General features: G+C 42.6%; 1 protein-coding gene across 1 annotated transcript; it reads left to right on the top strand.

Moving 5' to 3' along the window:
- Positions 1–314: 314 nt before the first annotated feature.
- Positions 315–20,321, top strand: IDH1 (isocitrate dehydrogenase (NADP(+)) 1). Its single transcript, XM_052662074.1, has 10 exons — positions 315–434; positions 1,399–1,454; positions 4,269–4,408; positions 8,089–8,380; positions 11,002–11,107; positions 12,343–12,520; positions 13,801–13,952; positions 16,712–16,852; positions 17,828–17,990; positions 19,396–20,321. Exons 3-10 carry the CDS (start codon positions 4,287–4,289, stop codon positions 19,484–19,486), a joined length of 1,245 nt encoding a protein of 414 aa, XP_052518034.1. The 5' UTR covers positions 315–434; positions 1,399–1,454; positions 4,269–4,286; the 3' UTR covers positions 19,487–20,321.
- Positions 20,322–20,779: the final 458 nt, after the last annotated feature.

Genomic DNA, 20,779 nt, shown 5'->3' with positions numbered 1-20,779 from the left:
AATACCAGCGCCGACGCGCCCAACACGCCAGCCTGCAGGTGGCAAGCTTGTTCTTCAGCAGAAGAGGGGCGGCGGCGGAACCCAGCCGCGCAGCTGGCCCCGCCTTTCCCCATTCCAGCGCAAGGAAGGCGGGGCCGCGGATTAGCCTCAAATGGAAGGACCCGCCCCGCCCCCATGGCCCCGCCCATCTCGGGTGGTCGGCCCGCGGCGATTGGCGGGGGCTCGGGGGCGGAGCTCCGGGAGGTGGGCTGAGGGGGCCGGGCCCGGGTCTGGACAAAAGCCGGGAAGAGAAAAAGCCCTGCCTGGGTGGCCAGGTTCTGGGTTTCTGCTGAGGCCCGGTGAGAAGCCGGAACAGCTGGGGTCCAGCCGGGATTGCCAGAGTGGACACTGAGTGACTGTGCTCCCGAGTCATCGCCAACGTACCTTCCCCGCAGGTAGCCGCAGGCTTCGAGGGGCGGCCCCGGTCTCTGGCTCCTGCGAGAAGGCTGTTAGTGGCTAGTGTGGGGAAAAGAACGCTCAGATCTTGAGCATGCTAGGGGAAATTTAGCGGCACGTCCTGGTCGCAAGGCAGCGGGAAAAAAAAATCCAGGTAGTGGGCGTGGGAGAAAGAAATGGTAGGAAGACGGTGCTAGATGCCTGGTTGTGTAGGCGGCTCGCTGTTACGCATTGGAGGGTCAAACTGGGCATGGGGAGGTGGCATGCGGTGACGGATGGAATGCCGGGTCTGCAGCAGAAGAAAAAATCGGGGGGTAGCAGGATGCAGGGACTTGTGGAAGACGAAGTCTTGGGTTTAGGGGGAAGAAGACGTGCGGCCTCGACTGTTGGAGGACTTGAGCGTGTGCATGGAACTGGGGCCGACGGGACTGGTGGTGCGGCGGGCTGGAGGCGTCCTCCTGGGGAGCTTTAAGGGGGCGGCGAGGGGCGGCCGGTAGGCCACCTGGTGGCTGCCGGGGGTGGAGGAAATGTCGCCGTCGGCATTTCAAGTTAAGGTGGAGAGGGGTTAAAGGTCCCCTGCGCTCAGGAGGGAAGGGTCGGGCGTGGAAGGAGGAACCCAGCTGGCTTCGGTTGCACAAGGGCCACAAAGACGCATGCAGGCCAAGAGCCGGCTGGTCCCCGAAGGACGTACAAACCTCAAGACTAGCTAACGGACAACGAACCCGGGCCGCGCCCACGGACGCGCCCTCCTCCATGTGCAAGCAGGGGTATTTATTATACTGTATTTGGAAAGTGCATGCGGACCTAAAACTGCCCTTTGCCCCTTAGGGTGCACTTGGCACTGTACTTTAAAACAGATAAACCGGGCTGCCTGGCTTAAAAAAAAAAAGCTAAATTCTCCGGAGAAGAGTGCTGGAGTGTCTTGTACCTTATCTCTGTCTCTGTTTTTTTGTTTTGTTTCAGGAGGTAAGCTGAGTCTGCGAGACTGAGAGGAGTTGGGGTGATTAGAAATTGTAAAGGTGAGAATAAGTAATTTCTCCCCCTTCTTTCATATGGCCATACTGCGTTTAACTGGTGGAGGTCTTGGAGGTGGTCGGAGGCCCTGTAAGGGAATGACTCAGGAATTTTTCCACCAATAAATTGCAACTGTTTCCTTGTTTCTTTCAGTCTAGAGTCTTCTCTGCAAGACACTTTTTTTTTTTTTTTGCACAGACATTAGTGTTGTTCATGAACTCAGCACCCTCACCCCCCACACACCCCCCGGAAGCAGCTTTTCTTAAACTACTTTGTTGTTAGTTCAGGTTTATTTTCTAGCATTGCACATGTGTGTCAGGAGATTGGAATTCAGCTGCTCCATAAATGAACTAGCTTGTTGGAAAAGGCCTTCCTTCTGAAATCAGGGTTTGGGTGGAGACAAAAGATCTGAGGGACTAGAGCAGAAAGTGAATTCAGTGGTATCTGAAGCCCACCCTCATAGGATTCAAATCTAGAAGAAATAAAATAGTGTCCTACAGTGTAGTAACCCAGGGTCTACAATAAAGCTTCACTTTTTAATTAAAAGATGGTAAAAATGTAATGGGTAAGTATCATGAAGAAAACCTTTAATGTTTCAGTCATGCATTATGAAATATAGAAAGATTAATCAGAAAGTGTTTGCTTAACCAAAAAATATTATCACTTATTACTGAAATTTCAAGTTTGCTGTATGACTTTTTATTAACTGTATTTGCCATTAAGGAAAAATAGCCAAGTCATAACTCTTGCATAATACTTCATAGGAATATGGCCTTGGAAATGTATCAAAACTGAGATAAGTTTGCTGCCTCTTTTTGTTTTGTTCATAATACAGATGTGACTGTGGGATCAGTGTGATTAAATCATATGCTTTAAGCTGTACTTATACTTGAAATTACAAATGGGAAGTAGCTGACTCATTCATACCAGTGCGTTCACTTTTTTATTCTAGTTGAGTTCCAGATGGTCCCCCAGTAATGGTCTAGAGAACCTCCTAAATACTAATATAATAAGCAAAATCCCAGAATTGCAAATTAGGAAGTGAAAATGGGCCTAGAGGTTAGGAATATATCTTGGCTTGTCATGAGGAACTGAAGCTCACAGTCAATCATTACATTTAAAAATATAAAGGCCAGACAACTTTAACTCAACTTTTTGAGATAATGTTTATAGACCTCTTCCTTAATAATATTTTAAAGTCAATTCTCCTTTCAGTCCTCAACTGTAAATTAATAGAATAAAAGCAATCTGTTGTTATCTTCTAGGGGGAAAAATAGTTTCCATTAAAGCACCGTGAAAGGGAACAGATACCTTTAGCAGGCTCAGTGCCTCTTACTCTCAGGAAACATCCCTTTCTTTAAGCCTAAGCCCTATGGCAACCTGCTTCAGAATTCTTGCCTAGAGAATTCCGTGGACAAAGGAGCCTGGCGGGCTATATAGTCTATGCATTCCAAAGCATCAGATGTGACTGAGCAACGAACACTTTCACTTTTTACAAAGGGCTTCCCAGGTGAGACTTATAGTAAAAAAAAACCACCAATACAGGAGACATAAGAAACACGGGTACAATCCCTGAGTCAGGAAGATCCCCCGGAGGCCATGGCTACCCATTCCTATATTCTTGCCTGGAGAATCCCATGGACAGAGGAGCCCAGGTGGGTACAGTCCAAAGGGTCGCAAAGAGTGGGAGGTGACTGAGTGCATCCATAGGGTGTAGCCCTGCTGTCTCTGGGAATCAGATGGATTAGCATCTGCTACCCCCACATCCCAGGAAGACACCTCTTCCTGGAACAACTCCAATCCCCTATCCCACCCATTGGCAGTTTGCCTTTGCCCACTAATGGCTGGAAGAATAGTCCAGGAGCTGGGATACCAAGGACAGGCCAGGGATATGTTCTGAGCAGTGAAAGTGAAGTCGCTCAGTTGTGTCCGACTCTTTGTGACCCCATGGACTGTAGCCTACCAGGCTCCTCCCTCCATGGGATTCACCAGGCAAGAGTACTGGAGTGGCTTGCCATTTCCTTCTCCAGGGGATCTTCCCAAACCCAGGGACTGAACCCGGGTCTCCTGCATTCCAGGCAGATGCTTTAACCTCTGACCTACCAGGAAAACATACATCTCTATACATACAGATTGCTCTAATTGAGAAATCACTTTGTATTCAGTGTATCACCACCACTATCTTTTACTGTCTCTAGGAAAATAGAGTTCCACCAGGAATTCTTCATCTTTCACTTGTAAAAAGACTTAATTAAATTTTCTTTTAAATGGGTCACTAGAACTTGTTGAATCTTCTTAAGGATAGTTGTTTTAACCAAAACAGCCTCTTAAAAGAGGGGAAATAGTAGTGCCCGTCATTCTGTGCATCTTGAAGGCCTAGCACAATGAGGCGTTGGATAGAGTGTTCAAATAAATATGATATTTTGGAAATAATCCCATTTGATAAGACAAACCAACAGTCAAGAATAAAGAATAGTGATTGACATTATTAAGGGCATGTGACAGGCTCCGGCTCCCCCACGCTCTAGCTGGATGGCCTTGGAAAGCTTGCTTTCTTTTAGCAAAGTAGAATGGAAAAACAGTTTCCATCGTACAGGGTTGTTGTGACTGTTGACTCAGAAATCACACAAGAGGCATGTAACACAATGCTTTATACAGAGAATGTATTCAATTCTAATGGTTAATGTAATTGTTACTAGCTTTCTGTGCAATCATGCTATTATGAATTGTTCTTTTTAGTAATCACCAAATTGTATTTTGCTTTTACATGGTAATGAAACAAATGATGAGGTATGTGTCTTATCTTTTTTTCCTCTTAGAGGTTTATTAAAGTCAACATGTCTCACAAAATCCAAGGCGGATCTGTGGTAGAGATGCAAGGAGATGAAATGACACGAATCATTTGGGAGCTGATTAAAGAGAAACTCATTTTTCCCTACGTGGACCTGGACCTGCACAGGTAAATGAATCACTTTGCCAAGCAGCAAACTCAGAAAGCATAATCCGTGTGATTTCAGGGTATGAGTCACTTTTTTGCATAGATACCACTATATCTTGTGAATAAAGCTTTGGGCAAGCTTATATGCAAACAAAACGTAGAACTGGTGTGCCCCTGTGCAGAGAGCAGCTCTGGCAGTAGTTGTTTGCAGCAAAGTAAGGGTTTATTTTCAGGGCACTGAGTAGGGAGTGGAGACAAGATCTACTCCAACTTGATCTTTGAGTTGTCTTTTTGTTTTTATTATATTTTGGGGTACCCTGGGTCTTTGTTGTAGCACACTGGCTTTCTCTAGTTATGGCGAGCAGGGGCTACTCTGGCGAGGATGTAGCAGCCCCTCATTGCAGTGGCTTCTGTTGTTGCAGAGCACAGGGTCTGGGCACAGGGCCTCAGCAGTTGTGGCGCGTGGGCTTAGTTGCCCTGCTGCACGTGGAATCTTCTGGACCAGGGATCAAACCTGTGTTCCCTGCATTGGCAGGGGGGTTCCTAACTACTGGACCACCAGGGAAAGCCTGCTGCTGCTGCTAAGTCACTTCAGTCGTGTCCGACCCTGCAACCGCATAGATGGCAGCCCACCAGGCTCCCCCGTCCCTGGGATTCTCCAGGCAAGAACACTGGAGTGGGTTGCCATTTCCTTCTCCAGGAAGGCCTGAGGGTATTTTTAAATTGTGAAATTTCTGTGACTTTTCTTAAATGTTAATTTCAGGGAAATCAGGTTGCATCCAGTTTACATTCTCATGGCTCAGGGGCTGATTTTTTCCCTGGAGAAACAACTTGATTCTGTTGTTACTGATGATACCTAAGTCATAATTATAGTCATTCAGAGTGTTGTCACAATAGCAATGTTAGTTACCTGAGTCCGGTTGACTAGTGTTAAATTAATATAGGATGGAGGTCAGAGGGGACCAAAGAAAAGAGTTTTAGATAGAGAGATTAATTATAAACTCCAAAGGGAACTCAATTTTAGGGGGACTGGGTTTCAAATATATATGAAATGAATCTTTAATTTTAACATAATACTAGAAATACTGAACTTGTCATTGTTCAGAAGAGAAGAATTAGGATGTCAGCAAAGTGATTTCTCAGGTCTTTCCAAGCCTCTGTTTCCTGCGAGGGTTTTGTTTGTAATAAATCAGTGGCCAAGAGTAACGCGAGGTACTATTTGCAGAGGGGAAGAGAACAGAGCTGCATGCCAAGTTGCTCGGTCTTGTCTGACTCTTTGCGACCTTATAAACTATAGTCTGCCAGGCTCCTTTGTCCATGGGATTCTCCAGGCAGAATCCTGGAGTAGGTTCCCATGCCCTCCTCTAGAGGATCTTCCCAACCCAGGGATTGAACCCACGTCTTTTACGTCTCCTTCATTGGCTGGTGGGTTCTTTACCACTAGTGCTGCCTGGGAATCCTCTAATAAATCAGTAAAGAATGTAGTTAACACAGTTTTGTCCTTTCTAAAGGATAAAGTATTTTCTGCCACTCTGCTTGACTAGTCAGTGGGCCTTTTTACCTGTTCATTCCTTGTCTTTTCTGCGTTTTATACAATTATAGCACAGAATTCTCGAAGTTATCTAATAAAATCCCCACCTTTCAGGAGAAGTTCCCTAAACCATTTGTGTCCAAGACCCTGATGCTGGGAAAGATTGAGGACAGGAGAAGAAGGGGACAACAGAGGATGAGATGGTTGGATGGCATCGCTGACTCAATGGACACGAGTTTGAGCAAGCTCCAAGAGATAGTGAAGGCCAGGGAAGCCTTCTGGTGGCTAAGCTGTTGAATAAGGGCTTCCCTGGTGACTCAGATGGTAAAGAATCTGCCTGCAATGCTGGAGACCTGGGTTGGATCCCTGGGTTGGGAAGATCCCCGGAGAAGGGAAAGGCTATCCACTCCAGTATCCTGGCCTGGAAAATTCCATGGACCCTATAGTCCATGGGGGTCCCAGAGTTGGACACAACTGATTGACTTTCGTGTACATGGCAGTAGGTGAATTTGCAGAACAATTCCCATGATAATAGCTACAAAGATTCTCTTTAGCCTAGAGGCATAAGGAGCTTTAAAGGACAGTCATACCTAGAAGGCAGAGTCACTGGCTAAAAACTAAAAAATATTTGGAGACTTAAACAAGTGTAAGTAGTTCCAAGATTGCTATTTGTTTGTTTTATTTTCTGTTGTCTAGACAGTGATTGGGACCATTTATTCATTTTTTTTTCACTTAGAAGCAAAAAAATCCACAGATGTGCTGTAAGATTCTTCTGATGAAAAATGTTTCCTGTGAACGTGAATATTGCTGACTACTGCTGTTTGAGTTAAGAGTGGACTTTTTATAGATATTCGGCACTTTCTAAGTCAGAAGATAAGAGTGTCTTTTTTAGTGCCGATGGAAAAAAAATTAATAATCTAAGAAAGAAAGGGAGAATTGTATTCATGTCAGCTTGAGTATTATAGCCCAAGAGACAGTCATTCAGAAAGCTCTGAGGACCATTCTGCCCACTTGGGGTCAAAGAGCAGTTATGTAACTTTTTGAGACAGAGTGTTTTAGGTCATGTTGAAAATTTACACATAATCCACAGCTGTGCTTACAAAGTGACCCCTTACAAGATTAAGAAGGAAGGATATCCTAAGGAGGTCTGGAGGTTGACAATACAGATCGACAATAGACCCTCAAGGAGAGGGAGGAGGTGCGAACAGTTAAAGCAGCTTGGAATTATTTTTATTTGGAAATATATCACCAGATTGGATGCCCTTTTGCATTTCCATCACAAGGAGTGGGATATCTAAAGGAAGGAAAATACCAGAAGTGAAACAAGAGATTGAGGGGCTTGATAATTCAGCAAATTTTGAAAGCTGAAAAAACTAGAAAACTTTTTAAGCTTTGGAGAACAAAATAAACTATTACTGTTTTGTTTTTCCTACTTTTGACAAACTATTACCTACTTTAAAGTTTTATAGTCTTCTCTGCTCTGAACAACCAGCTTTCTTTCACACTCTGAATAACTTGCAGTCTGGGTGTTGGTGTATTTTAAGCTATAAATCAGTGGGCTATATAAAGTCATTGCTGGATTCCATTATAAACTTCAGGCTTGTTTCCAGGAGAAAGACTTGCCTGAGATTTAGGGAAAGGTTCAATATACAGCTAATTGGCCTGAATAGTTATTAGCATTTTTTGGCACTGACTGTCTCAGCTGTAACTCCCACCACTTCAGTGCCAAACTGCAAGAAATCCTTTTAGTCCTCAGCCGCTTTATTTTTAGAGCACAATATTTTCTAAGGGGAAAATAATACTTAGGTTTGCATTTTTATGCTAATCAGATGAAGAAGGTCTGCAGAAAGTGGTGATAAAGAGTAGGCCGAGAGAAAAGGGTACAGTGGTTTTTATTTGATTTCCTTCGCAACAGCTTCCCACAACACAGTGTGGCCCAGTGGTCTAGCCCTTCTTAGAGGTCTTTTTAGTTGGCAGCCATCTTTGTGTCGAGGGTACACTAATGCTAAAACTCAGCAGATTTAGGTGTGTATGGGGCCTTCACTTTCTGCAGGGCAGACCCTGTGTACCATCAGCATGCATAGAGTTGTGCATGGGGATAGAAGGGGAGTATCTTCAGTCACCTGTAGGTGTGTCTGGAAAAGTTACGCTTTCAACCTTTCCCTCCCAGCTACGATTTAAGCATAGAGAATCGCGATGCCACCAATGACCAGGTCACCAAGGACGCTGCAGAAGCTATAAAGAAGTACAACGTTGGTGTCAAGTGTGCCACCATCACCCCCGATGAGAAGAGAGTGGAGGAGTTCAAGCTGAAACAAATGTGGAAGTCTCCGAATGGCACCATCCGAAATATCCTGGGTGGCACTGTCTTCAGGGAAGCTATTATCTGCAAAAATATTCCCCGGCTCGTGAGCGGATGGGTAAAACCCATTATCATAGGTCGTCATGCTTATGGGGATCAAGTAAGTCATGTTGGCATGACTTGACTTTCCATGTTCTTTTCTCGTGGCTTTTGATTGCCCGGCAGTTCTGATTTATATGTGCTTTATTCTCTTTTGGTGTCTGCTTCCATTAAGTGAGGTATGTGCTCAGTCACTTCAGTCATATCCAAGTCTTTGTGACTCCGTGGACTATAGCCCTCCAGGCTCCTCTGTCCATGGAATTCTCCGGGCCAGAATACTGGAGTGGGTAGCCTTTCCCTTCTTCAGTGGATCTTCCTGACCCAGGGATCAAACCCACGTTTCCTGCACTGCAGGCAGAATCTTTTATCACTGAGCCACCAGGAAAGCCCACAAATGATGTATAGAATTGAAAAATGAATATATATGTGTATATATACACACACCCATAGACATTTAGATAAAAGTAAATTCAGATAAACTTATAGGTACCTATCTCACTATAAATGACTTTTTTATAGGCCTTTTTTTTTTGTCTTTTTATTAGGTTAAACCATATGATAAAGACATTTTTGTATAATTTCCTGTGGTTTAACTGAATCAGTGGTTCAGCCAAACCCGGGCTGTACAATAGGATCTTTTTACAGGTTTTTTGGTGTTTGTTTTATTTTGCATTGCCATTTTAAAAAAAAGCTTTTTTTGTTTTAATTCCAATGCCTTTCTCCCACCCTGCACTAGCTAAATCTCAGTTCCATGGTGTTTTAAAGCTCTCCAGGTGATTCTGATGTGCAGACAGAATTGAGGCCTACCAAAGATTATTATATTAAACATGATCATTTCATGCATGAAAGGACCAACTAACTCAGTAGTTGAAAGCAGTCTCTTCAGAACATTCCTCCTTGGGGGAAGAAGAAAAGTCTAGTTTCTATACTTCTGTACAAGTAGGCTTGTTGCCAAATTAAACAGAAACTACCAGCTAAACTAAAAATTCTGTGTTGAAACTAAAGTTTCAGACTTTCATAGAAAGCAGCGCATGTCTTACAAGAACCCTAAAAACAAGAGTCTCTGTCCCTGACACCCAGAGGCTTTGATGTCACCACTGTTGAAAATAGTATGGGTAGAGCAGACCACTCTCTGTTCCTGGGGGCTGGGTTACCAGGTCAGTCCTTGAGCGGCAGTTCACTTTGTTCTACTGTGTATTTCAGGCTATCCCTTAGTCCTGGCAGTTCCCTTCACAGATAACTCAGAGGCTCAGAAGAGGGAATGTAGATGAGATTGCTACAAACTCACTAGTCCTGGGAACATGGCCCTAAGTTATATCCTTTCTTTCCTTTTCCCTTTTTTAAAAATTATTGTGGCATCAATCACTGGAAGAATGGTCATTCTAGCCTACTAGATTGAAAATTCCAAGCATCTAGAAAGCATTTATGGTGCTTTGACACCTTTTGAGAAATGAGAATCAGTTACTACCAATAAATATCAGAAATGTTCTGCATAGAATAGATATTAATGTCATTATCTGACAGCTGTTCTTTCAGCTGTCTTTAGTATTGCTATAAACAAAGATAAATAAGTTTGACTGGCATCTGCTGGTACCTGACTCTGAAAGTATTCTAATCTAAGCCATTGAAGAAGGTACAAGGCAGCAAAGATTGACATATGCCTAGTGTGGGCTGGGCATATTTTTCCTTACCTGTAACAGAGGTAGCTGTCCTTAGAAGGCCCTTTCTTAAGGGTCATCAGCCTACTGCAGCTGCTTCCAGAATGATTGCTTTCTATGGGCAAGTCCTGGGCTGGGCCTTAGTAGAATGATGTTCATGAAGAGAACAAGCCCTGAACGTCCAAGGACCAGACCCTAAATGGGTTATTTGCACTACATCATAGTTCCTCCCTTGTAAGATTGATGGAAGAATCAAAAGAGATAATGTGGGATACAGGTTAATCACTTAAAGTGTGTCTCCTAGTGAGGACCAGGCACTAGCACTCTCAACATCATCTTCAGTGCCATGCTGCACTTAATCACTCCATCGTGTCCGACTCTGTGACCCCACGGACTGTAGGCCACCAGACTCCACTGTCCGTGGGAATTCTCCAGGCAGGAATACTGGAGTGGGTTGCCATGCCCTCTGGGGGATCTGCCCAACCCAGGGATCAAACCCACGTCTCCCACATTGCTGGTGGATTCTTTATCGTCTGAGCCACCAGTGAAGCCCATGTTCAGTGCTACAGTTAGTATATTGTCAGCCCCCAAGAGAAGACTTCCCTGACCTCCAGGTTATGGTCATTTCTCTTCCTCCATCTTCCAGTCACATTTTTTATCTATGCCTGCTGTTGACATTTGAAAGCTGTTAATGTTGCTTCACTTTTGTATGAGTTTGTTAGGTCATAGGCTTTGTAAGAGGGAAGACTTTGTTACTCTCTTTCATGCTCATATCTGTACTTAGAAAACTGCCCCTTACGTTGTAAGCACCTGATAAATACTGATGTCTAATGTGTACTCCTACTAACTAGCTTTGGGAATTCTCTGGACCTCTTTATCTCCATCTCTCAATTAGAAAGTTGGGCCACACTGTAACTGTTGTCTGGGTGTCTTCCAGCTCTGTAGTCTATGGTTTTTTTTTTCCCTTCATGTAATTCTTGTTAGGACAGTTCTGAGGTTTATTTTCTTTTCTCCCCCTATACAGTATAGAGCAACTGATTTTGTTGTGCCGGGGCCTGGAAAAGTAGAGATATCCTATACACCAAGCGATGGATCACCCAAAACGGTATACCTAGTACATAACTTCACAGGTATGTTTGTATTTTTCATTTTTTTTTAACAGGCCATTTAGACAACGTTATCACCAGTTTTTTAAAGTTAGTTGTGTGGCTGCCTAAAAATGCAACCTGAATCTATAGTATTTCCACAGGACTCAAAACCTAACATAAAAATGTCATTGGCTTCCAGTGGCATAAAAGGAATTAGCCACTTAATTCACTTAATTGAAAATACAAGTAGATAATTATGCATCTCAAAACAGGGAGGGAAGGTTGACAGGAATCTGTTGCGCGCAAATTACATAAATTAAATGTTAATAGCCCCAGATCGCCTGTTATGTAGTCCTATGCTTTGGCTCTGGCAGGGTTTGTGTTTGAAAATGGCCTTTTTATTTATTTGCTGAAGTTTTTTCTGGTTCTGAGTGTTTATTTTGTGAAAGTGAACTGTTTGGGTTTTGGTTTGTTGTTTTTTTTTTTTACTTCTTCTCTTCCCTCGATTTTGGTGTTTCTAATAAGGTTCAATATGGCAAATCCCAACCAAAAGTTGTTGAAAGAACAGACTTTCCCCATTGTTAAGCTTGTTAAAAGAACTCACGCAAACAAAATCTCAAAATTTACCTAGCTGTTCTTCTTGCCTCCTCTAAGTCATATCATTTTAAAGGAATCTAGTTCTGCCAGTTCCCACACCTCTCATCCTTAGCCCCAGGCTGGCCCTGGACAGTAACATGGATTCAAGTTCTAGCTTTCAGTAATAACAGAGTTCAAACAGTAAGAGTTGTGAAACACCAGTGATTACATGGCGCATGATTATTTCTGCCAAAGCAAAACCAACTTTCATTATCCTCCAGGAAATGACGGGAATTTTTATTCCGTGTTTAAAATGTATCCTTAGTGACTGAAGATTGAGTGCACACTTAAAGCTTAAAAGACATGCTTGAAATTTTTTAAAGTGTGAAAAGAGTTTAAAAATTACTTACCCCTTCTTCAGTGTGTTTCTGGTTCATATCAGTTCTTGGTATTTCAGGATCCAAAAGACATGTTTTTCTCATGGGTATTGGCCTTTCAAAATAAGTTAGAATGTCCTTACCTAGAATTGTCTTTCCTCCAATTATGTGTCTCAGAAACTCACGGAATACTGAAATTGGAAGCCTGAACTCAGACATGAGAGCTGGAAGCAGGCTATTTTGGTGGTAGGGGTGGATTTAGACTTGCTACAGCTGTACCCTATTTACCTTTTTTTTTTTTTTTTCCTTGTTTTCCCCTCACAGAGAGTGGTGGTGTTGCCATGGGGATGTTCAATCAAGATAAGTCAATCGAAGATTTTGCACACAGTTCTTTCCAGATGGCTTTGTCTAAGAAATGGCCTTTGTATCTGAGCACCAAAAACACTATTCTGAAGAAATACGATGGACGTTTTAAAGACATCTTTCAGGAGATATATGACAAGTAACTACAGTTATTTTTTCCTTTTTTTGGTCACAAATGGCAGCATTTATAGTATAGAATTTGTATGCTTATCCCTTCGATTATGAGACAAATTGAGTGAAAACCATCACTATCTCATTAAGATAAAGACAGAACTGAGATTTAACAAGGGTTGAAACAAAACACTTGAGTTGCTTTTAGAAGGGGAATGTGTTCTCAGATAAAGGTCCCACATTTTTTTCGGAGCCAGAATTATTTAATGTGTGAGTGAGTGTACCCTGTTAGTGATAGAAAGTTCTAATTTTTCATGTAAGTTTCTAAATGGGGCCTATTCCATTTTCTTTCTTTGTAATATTTATTTATTTCACCAGGTCTTAGTTGCTCATGCAGGATCTTTAGTTGCAGCACATGGGATTTAATTCCCCAACCAAGGATCAAACCTAGGCCCCTTGCACTGGGAGCTCAAAGTCTTAGCCACTGGACCACCAGGGAAGACCCCATTTCCATTCTTTCTGAAGCCCACTCTTATGATTTAAAACTCTCCTTTTGGGAATTGCCTGGCAGCCCAGTAGTTAGGACTCTACATTTTCACTGCAAAAGGTGTGGGTTCAATCCCTGGTCAGGAAACTAAGATCTTGCAAGCTGTGGGACACAGCCAATAATTTAAATATAAATAAAGAAAATAAATAAAACTTTGCTTTAATGGAGTCATTTGAACTTAAGTCTACATTTATAATCATTTTAGGTTCAACAGTACTTGAGTACTTGTTAACTTTTAAGATGGCATTCCTCCCTTTAGATACAAGCATTGAGACCAAGGCTGGGATTTTAGGTATCCTTCCCAAGACATTTTAATACCTCCTTCCATTCCCTATCTATATCAAACCTGGAAGCTGTCCTAGTTTGCTGAATGATACTGGGCAGTAAAATAGTCTTTCTCTACCCCCTTATATTTTTTTAATATAAATCCTTAAGGCAAGCTCAATCCCAAGAAACAGGTGAGTAGTATATTGAAAACTGTAGAAGTAGTATTAATACTTGGAACACTGTTGTCTTGCTTAATTCTCATATCTGTGCCAAGTGGATGAAATCACCCTTACAGATGGGGAAATGGGAGTTGCATAGCTAGAAAATGAATGGGCAGGGATTTCAGCCCATGTCTGTCAGATCCCCAAATTTGCGTTGCTTCTACTAAAACCTGCTGCGTCCAGCCCCACCTCCAGCCTTTCAGAGAGGCACATGGTATCCCAACAAAACCAATTTCCTTTGTCTACTGTTCTCTTCTCTTTCTCTTTTCTCAGGCAGTACAAATCTGAGTTTGAAGCTCAGAATATCTGGTATGAGCACAGGCTCATTGATGACATGGTGGCCCAAGCTATGAAATCGGAGGGGGGCTTCATTTGGGCCTGTAAGAACTATGATGGGGACGTGCAGTCGGACTCCGTGGCCCAAGGTAAGGAGCTGGAGGACAAGTGGAGGTGGGGCTTGGCCTGCGGCCAACAGGTGGTGCCCAGGTGTGGGAAGAGAGATGCTATAGCCCTTGGTAAAGCTCATGAGATGGTAGCACTGCAAGACATGCAGGTCCATCTTCTCAGCTGACTGATGAGGAAAGCAAGATCAGCCTGGGTAGACGACTTCTCTCAGGGGTGCCCAGGAAGCAACTCAGTGGGGTTGAATCTCCAGCCTTAGATGTTAACACTGTTTATATCTCAACCCTTTTCCCTCCTTAAGTTTCACTGCCTCCAATGAGCAGCCCAATCACCTAATCTGAAAATCACTCTTTTTTCCTGCCTTCCAATAAGAATGTAAAAAACTAGGGGACTCAGGAGAGAAGGGGCCAGGGTTATCTCATAACCAAGGGACCTCCCTCCCAAGAGCCTGTTCATCCCACAACTGGTACAAATCACGCCACTTTTGCCAGCCTTGACAGCTGTTCCATACCATGTAAAACACACATGTTTACTGCTTAGCTCTAAACACATGAAATCAAGCAAAGAAGCAGACATTGCAGAAACCAGGAGCTTCATGCCAGAGATAGGGATCAGAGGAGCAAAAGCTCTCCCTTCCCTGCCTTCCTCAGTGCTAAGCTGTCCTTCAGTTTCAGTTACTCGTGAAGTGGTGTGCACTGAATTTCCCTGATGAATGTTTGTGTTCACTTCGGTTGCATTTGCTTTCCCCCAGGAAGTACTACTTTTTCTTTCTCTTGTGAAAAGTTAATCATTGCTATCAGTTTGAAAATTAGTAGATCTGCCTGGTTAAAGATGACTTTGATGTCAGATAAATGAGTGACCCAGGTCTTTCTTTACCCTCCTTCTGTTTCTCTTGCGTGCTGTGTGCTGTCACTTCAGTCGTGTCTGACTCTGAGACCCTATGGACCATAACCTGCCAAGCTGTTCTGTACGTAGGATTCTCCAGGCAAGAATACTGGAGTGGGTTGCCATGCCCTTCTCCAGGGGATCGTACTGACCCAGGGATCCAGCCCACATCGCTTATGTCTCCTGCATGGGCAGGCGCATTCTTTATCACTAGTGCCACCTGGGAGGTCATCACAGTCGTTTGAATGCAGCAGAGAAAGGAGTGTTGCTTTGTGATAATTCCATCACAAAGCAAGAAGAGCAGGGTTCTTAGAATGGGCTCAGATCATCTCATGGTTTCTAAATGTCCTCCTGGCAATAAGAGGGTATCTGGAGGGATATCGCAAATGTTATTGTCAAGCTGTGGAGGTTCAAAGGACTTCAGAGCAAGAGTGCTGTAGTGCAGTGTCCAGCCATGCACTGATAAGATACCTGGAACCAAGACTGTGTCTGGGCAGTGCCTGCAGGTAAAGGTGACCTCAGCATAGCAGATTAAAAGGCAGCAGAGCTGTCCTCACATGCATTCTTTTCTAGAGGCATGAACTACTTTGGACTCAAACCAAACGTTATATTTCTGTCCTCAGTTTTGACAATGGTACCAACTAGTGTCTCATGGATAAATAGACTATCACCATGGATATGGCCCCAAACATCTCCAGTCAGTGAATATTTGAGCCTCTACTGAAGCCTCATACCGACATAGTGATAGGAAAGGAGCTGCTAATTCGGTACAGAAATTGCTAATTGTACTCAAAGAATTTATAAAGTTTTTTTCCTTACTTTCAAACCAAAAAAAAAGGTAGCAGCGTATTATAAATTTGCATTGTTAACTCCACAGGTTCTATTGTGAAGTAGCAAAAATGGCGACAAGTGTTCTTTGAATTCGAGTATAAGAAAAAATGAATAGAAGAAGGAAAGTCAATTACATGGACTTAAAAGTTGTAATTTGGTTCTCTGACTAGGAAACCACAGAACAGAATCGTTCTGGTGAGGCTGTAAAAGAGAGCAGGAGCGAGTGGGAGGTGCTCGGATCCACCCTATTTTGTTTTTAACCAGCTTTCTCTTGCCAGTCCCGCGTGAGCCTGTGAGCAGCTTGGTGGCTGGAGAAAACTCCTGAATCTTTATTTTCCCAGAATAGCAGAGCATCTGCACATAAGCATAATAGTAATATATTGAACTCTTATTCTCTGGAGGGTAGTATTCTAAGGAATAAGAATGTGTTTTCTTTTCATATATAGTCATGAATATATGCATATACATCTAATTCTCACAACAGCCCTATGAAGTAGGTGTTTTTACTTTTCTCCCCTCCTCCTTTTTTAAAGATTTGTTTATTGATTTTTGTTTTGGGCCACGCTGGGTCTTCATTGCTGCACACAGGCTTTTCTCGTTGTGGAGAGTGGAGGCTTATCACGGTGGTGGCTTGTGTTGCTGCAGAGTGCAGGCTTCAGTAGTTGGTGCACTTATACTTAGTTACTCCTCAGCACGTGGGATCTTCCCGGGCCAGGGATTGAACCGGCTTCTCCTACACTGGCAGGTGGATTCTTATCCACTGTACCACCAGGGAAGCCCTGCTATACCCATTTTACAGGTAAGGAAACTGAGCCACAGTAGCTAGGAAGTCATGGAACTAGGGTGGAATACAGGCAGTCAGACCATGAGCAGGTGCCTCTGAAGTAAATAAGTGAGGAAAAACGTAGCCTTTTCTGAAAGGCAGAAGAATTACTGATGACTCCATGCACTCATGTTTATTTTGTTCACCGAGTCCTGTCAAGATGAAGTCCTTGTCTTTCCTCTCTGGGAGACCCAGTGCTCTTCCTGCACTTGAATCCCGTCCTTCATGTTCTGCTGCTCACAGGTTATGGCTCTCTCGGCATGATGACCAGTGTGCTGGTTTGTCCAGATGGCAAGACAGTAGAAGCAGAGGCTGCCCACGGGACTGTCACCCGTCACTACCGAATGTACCAGAAAGGACAAGAGACGTCCACCAATCCCATTGGTAAGATAGTGTCGGCTGCTACATTGATTTCCAACCAGAATAGAAATCTCCAAAGGGACTCCAACGTGTTCCTTTGGCTGCCCAATGCCTTGTGTATAAAACCATCACCTAGCAGCTCACTTGTCCTACCAATAAGAACTGCTTTAATATGTTTCCTAAAATATACACAATATATGCTTTTCCATTTTGTGGGAGGATATATATTACAGAGAAGAATGTTATCAACAAGCATTTTCCTTTTCCTTTTCTTTTGCTGCTGTGAAACATCACATGTGGCTGAGAATCTAAAGCCACATTGACAGACCCCTTTTAACTAAGTTTTAAGGACAGTGCTTTTTTTTTTAATTAATTTTTTTAATTTTTGGCTGTGCTGGGTCTTTGTTGCTGTGCACAGTCTTTCTTTAGTGGCAGAGGGTGGGGGCTACTCTAGTTGCAGTGTATGGGCTTCTCATTGTAGCAGCTCCTCTTGTTTCAGAGCACAAGCTCTGGAGCATGGGCTCAGTAGTTGTGGCACACAGGCTTAGGTGTCCATGTCATGTGGAATTCTCCCAGACCAGGGATTGAACCCACATCCCCTGCATTGGCAGGTGGATTCTTAACCACTGGACCACCAGGGATGTCCTCAAGGACAGCACTTTAAAAACAATACAGCCTGGAAAGAGAAGAGACCAGTACAGACGAGATAAAAGAGGTTGTGACCTTTACCTGATTAGTAAGTTCCCTACCATGACTATATGCTTTCTTAAAGCTCTAACAAAATCCAAAACATTTCCTCTACAAAAATGCAGGTTTTTTTTTTTTCAAGTTTCTATTTGATAAAATATTTCCTGAAACTTAAAGCTCATGTGGATAGCATCCAATGAAGTCAGTCACCTAAACAAAAGAAATATTCTATTTTGTCAAACAAAGACTTGGGAATATTTCTAATCAGCATGATTGAATTGTGCTTTTTTTTTTATTCCCCCTGTCTTTCAGCTTCCATTTTTGCCTGGACCAGAGGCTTAGCCCACAGAGCTAAGCTTGATAACAATAAAGAGCTCAGCTTTTTTGCAAAGGCTTTGGAAGAAGTCTGTATTGAGACCATTGAGGCTGGCTTCATGACCAAGGACTTAGCTGCATGTATTAAAGGTTTACCCAAGTAAGTATAAGATGCTGTAAGCTCTGTGGTCAAATTACCATTTATCCTCACTGGGCTCAAAACATTAAGTGGTTTCTGGGGTTACATGAATTATTATTTGTCATCTAGTTCAAGAGTCAGGAGACATTATCTGTAAACTGTCAGATAATAAACATTTCAGGCTTTACGGAACGTATGGCAAGTATTGAACTTTGCCTCCACGGCGCAAAAGCAGTCAGTGGTGATTCAAGAGCTAATGGGAGTGGCAGTGTTCCAATCAAACCCTGTGTACAGAACCAGGCTGCAGTCTGGACTGAGGTCATGAGCCAAGCTGTAGTGTGCTCACCCCTAATCTAGTTGGCAGTCAACTGGGTGGCAAGGTTCTGCTTAATAAAACAAAATTATAGACATTTTGAAACAAAGAGACCTCCAAGGCTATTTTATTCCACCTCTTTATCTTCAATTTAGTAAGAAAAGTAAGGAGCACAGGTACAAGATGTCCAGTTGCTCATAGTCCCTTCCTTAAGTATCTGTAGCCGCCAGTCAGATAATCATTTTGCCCAGGACTTTTTTGAGGACATGGAAGCCTGTATCCTAGCTGAATTAGCTGCTGATCAGGGATTTCCTCCCTTAATCAAAGCTGGCTACTATGGCTCATGTCAAGAAATGAAAAAACAACAAAATTCTGTAAAGCAATTATCCTTCAGTTAAATAAATTAATTTTTAAAAAAGAATTGATATTAAAATCTAACACCAATCCTATGTCTCATTCGTGGGTCCTCAGAGATCTCTGTTTAGGGTCAGTATACCTCAGTCATGGGGATATGCTCCATTACTACATCTTTCTTATTTTAAATTTTCAGCAAGAATACAATGTCTGAAATGTTCCTATCAGTGCGTTACTTTTAAGCCTAGTTGGATAGACACCTGTCATCAGGATTATGAGAGCCAGTCCATTGTCTTTTGTTTTTTAAGAAAGACAAAGGTAGATATAAGAGCACCAGAGTGGTTTTTTGTTTGTTTGTTTGTTTGAGGACATGTGACAATTTGTAGGGATATAAGTAAAAAGATGACTGTACCTGGATATGTTCTTTTAACGAAGAATGAGAAATAAGAAGTAGGATGATTTCAGTCTCCCAGGCATTAGCCTGAATGAAGCTCTGGGGCAGTTTTACTCTTAAAGCTAAAAGACCAGGAACCCCTGTGAGTGTGTGTGTTTGGCCTGGCTCCACTCAGACTGCCTGTAGCCTGGATCAGGCCCTTGAACCGTAAATGCAGTCATCGGCCATAAACTTGTAGCTTGTTAACATTAATCACTTTTCTTCTAGAAATAAATAGAATGCTACATTAAGCAGCATGTCTCAGACTTTTTCTCTACCAGATCAGAGACAAACTAAATTTCCTTCTTTTTTCCTTCCTCTGTTAGCGTGCAACGTTCTGACTACTTGAATACGTTTGAGTTTATGGATAAACTCGGAGAGAACCTGCAGTTAAAACTAGCCCAGGCCAAACTTTAAGGTCATTTCTTGTCTTTGGAGGATGTTTTTTTTTCTGGTAACTAGGGTCTACTGGTTTACATTTTTCTCTATAACTCTCAAGGGTAAAGGCAAAATCAATTTTGTAATTTGTTTAGAAGCCAGAGTTTATCTTTTCTATAAGTTTACAGCCTTTTTCTTATGCATACAGTTATGCCACCTTTGTGAACGTGGCCGGGGACTTTTTTTTAAATTTTATTTTCTACTAATAGCCTAGGAATTATTTTTAATGTCCACTTGTACTCACTGTCACTTTTTCTTATGTGCTGAGATCAATGACCAAAGTCAACAGTGCTCAAAAGGATAAACTATAGCCACGGTGTTATTCCCTGAAATTGTATAGAGATTCATTCCCTTTCTCGCTTTTCATGGCCTGGGGCGCTGGGTCATTCTAATATAACAGATATCTCATTATTTGCAGTAGAAGCTGCATGTTAGACTTGAATATGATTTGAAATGAAGAGCATGGCTGTAACTAAAACGTATTGAAGACTCATCTTTGTTAAGAGTTCTAGTTGAATCTTTTAAAAATACTAAATATTTTTGAGCTCCTTGGAGAATCCAGAAGAAATACTACCTGAGGGGGCGGGGGTTGTCCTCTGTGTTTGTCTCCTCCTCCTGGCCTTGTGTGGCCTAAGTATTTTGCGACCTTGAACAGCATGTTTCATCCAAGTGCAATAATACAAGCTGCACCTTTTTTTTGGACCTCTGCTGGCCTCTTTTATTTCCTTTATGTAAATGTGATTTTTCAGAAGTTGATTGTAAACACTATCCTAGTCCTGTTCTTCATCTAAACTATCGATTTTAATTAAAATTCAGTGCTAATGAACTAGTCTCCTGAGTTTTTATTTATCGACTGTATTGCAGGTACCAGGAACCCTGCTAGATCCTAGCCATAGGATTTTGGTTTTAAAAAAAATGTCTCTGCCCTCAAGGAGTTTACTGTGGGGGAAAATGGTTAGGTAAACAGATAGTAAGATGTGGATTCTACAGAGAAAGGGAAAGAACACCGAGGATCGAACAAAAAGGGAACAAAAGGGAATATTAGGCAATTGAGTCTATGTGTATGCTGAGTTTAGTATTATTAGCATATAAGTTAATAGGGAGCCAGTGAAAACTTAAGGAAGGGACATGATCATCAGTTCAGTTCAGTTTATTTGCTCAGTCCTGTCTGACTCTTTGCGACCCCATGAATCACAGCATGCCAGGCCTCCCTGTCCATCACCAACTCCCAGAGTTGACTCAGACTCACGTCCATCAAGTCGGTGATGCCAT

This window comes from Budorcas taxicolor, chromosome 2 (assembly GCF_023091745.1).
Source record: "Budorcas taxicolor isolate Tak-1 chromosome 2, Takin1.1, whole genome shotgun sequence".
NCBI classification, from domain to species: domain Eukaryota; kingdom Metazoa; phylum Chordata; class Mammalia; order Artiodactyla; family Bovidae; genus Budorcas; species Budorcas taxicolor.
Note: the sequence above shows the minus strand (reverse complement) of the source record. Positions and strands in the feature narration are given on the sequence as shown.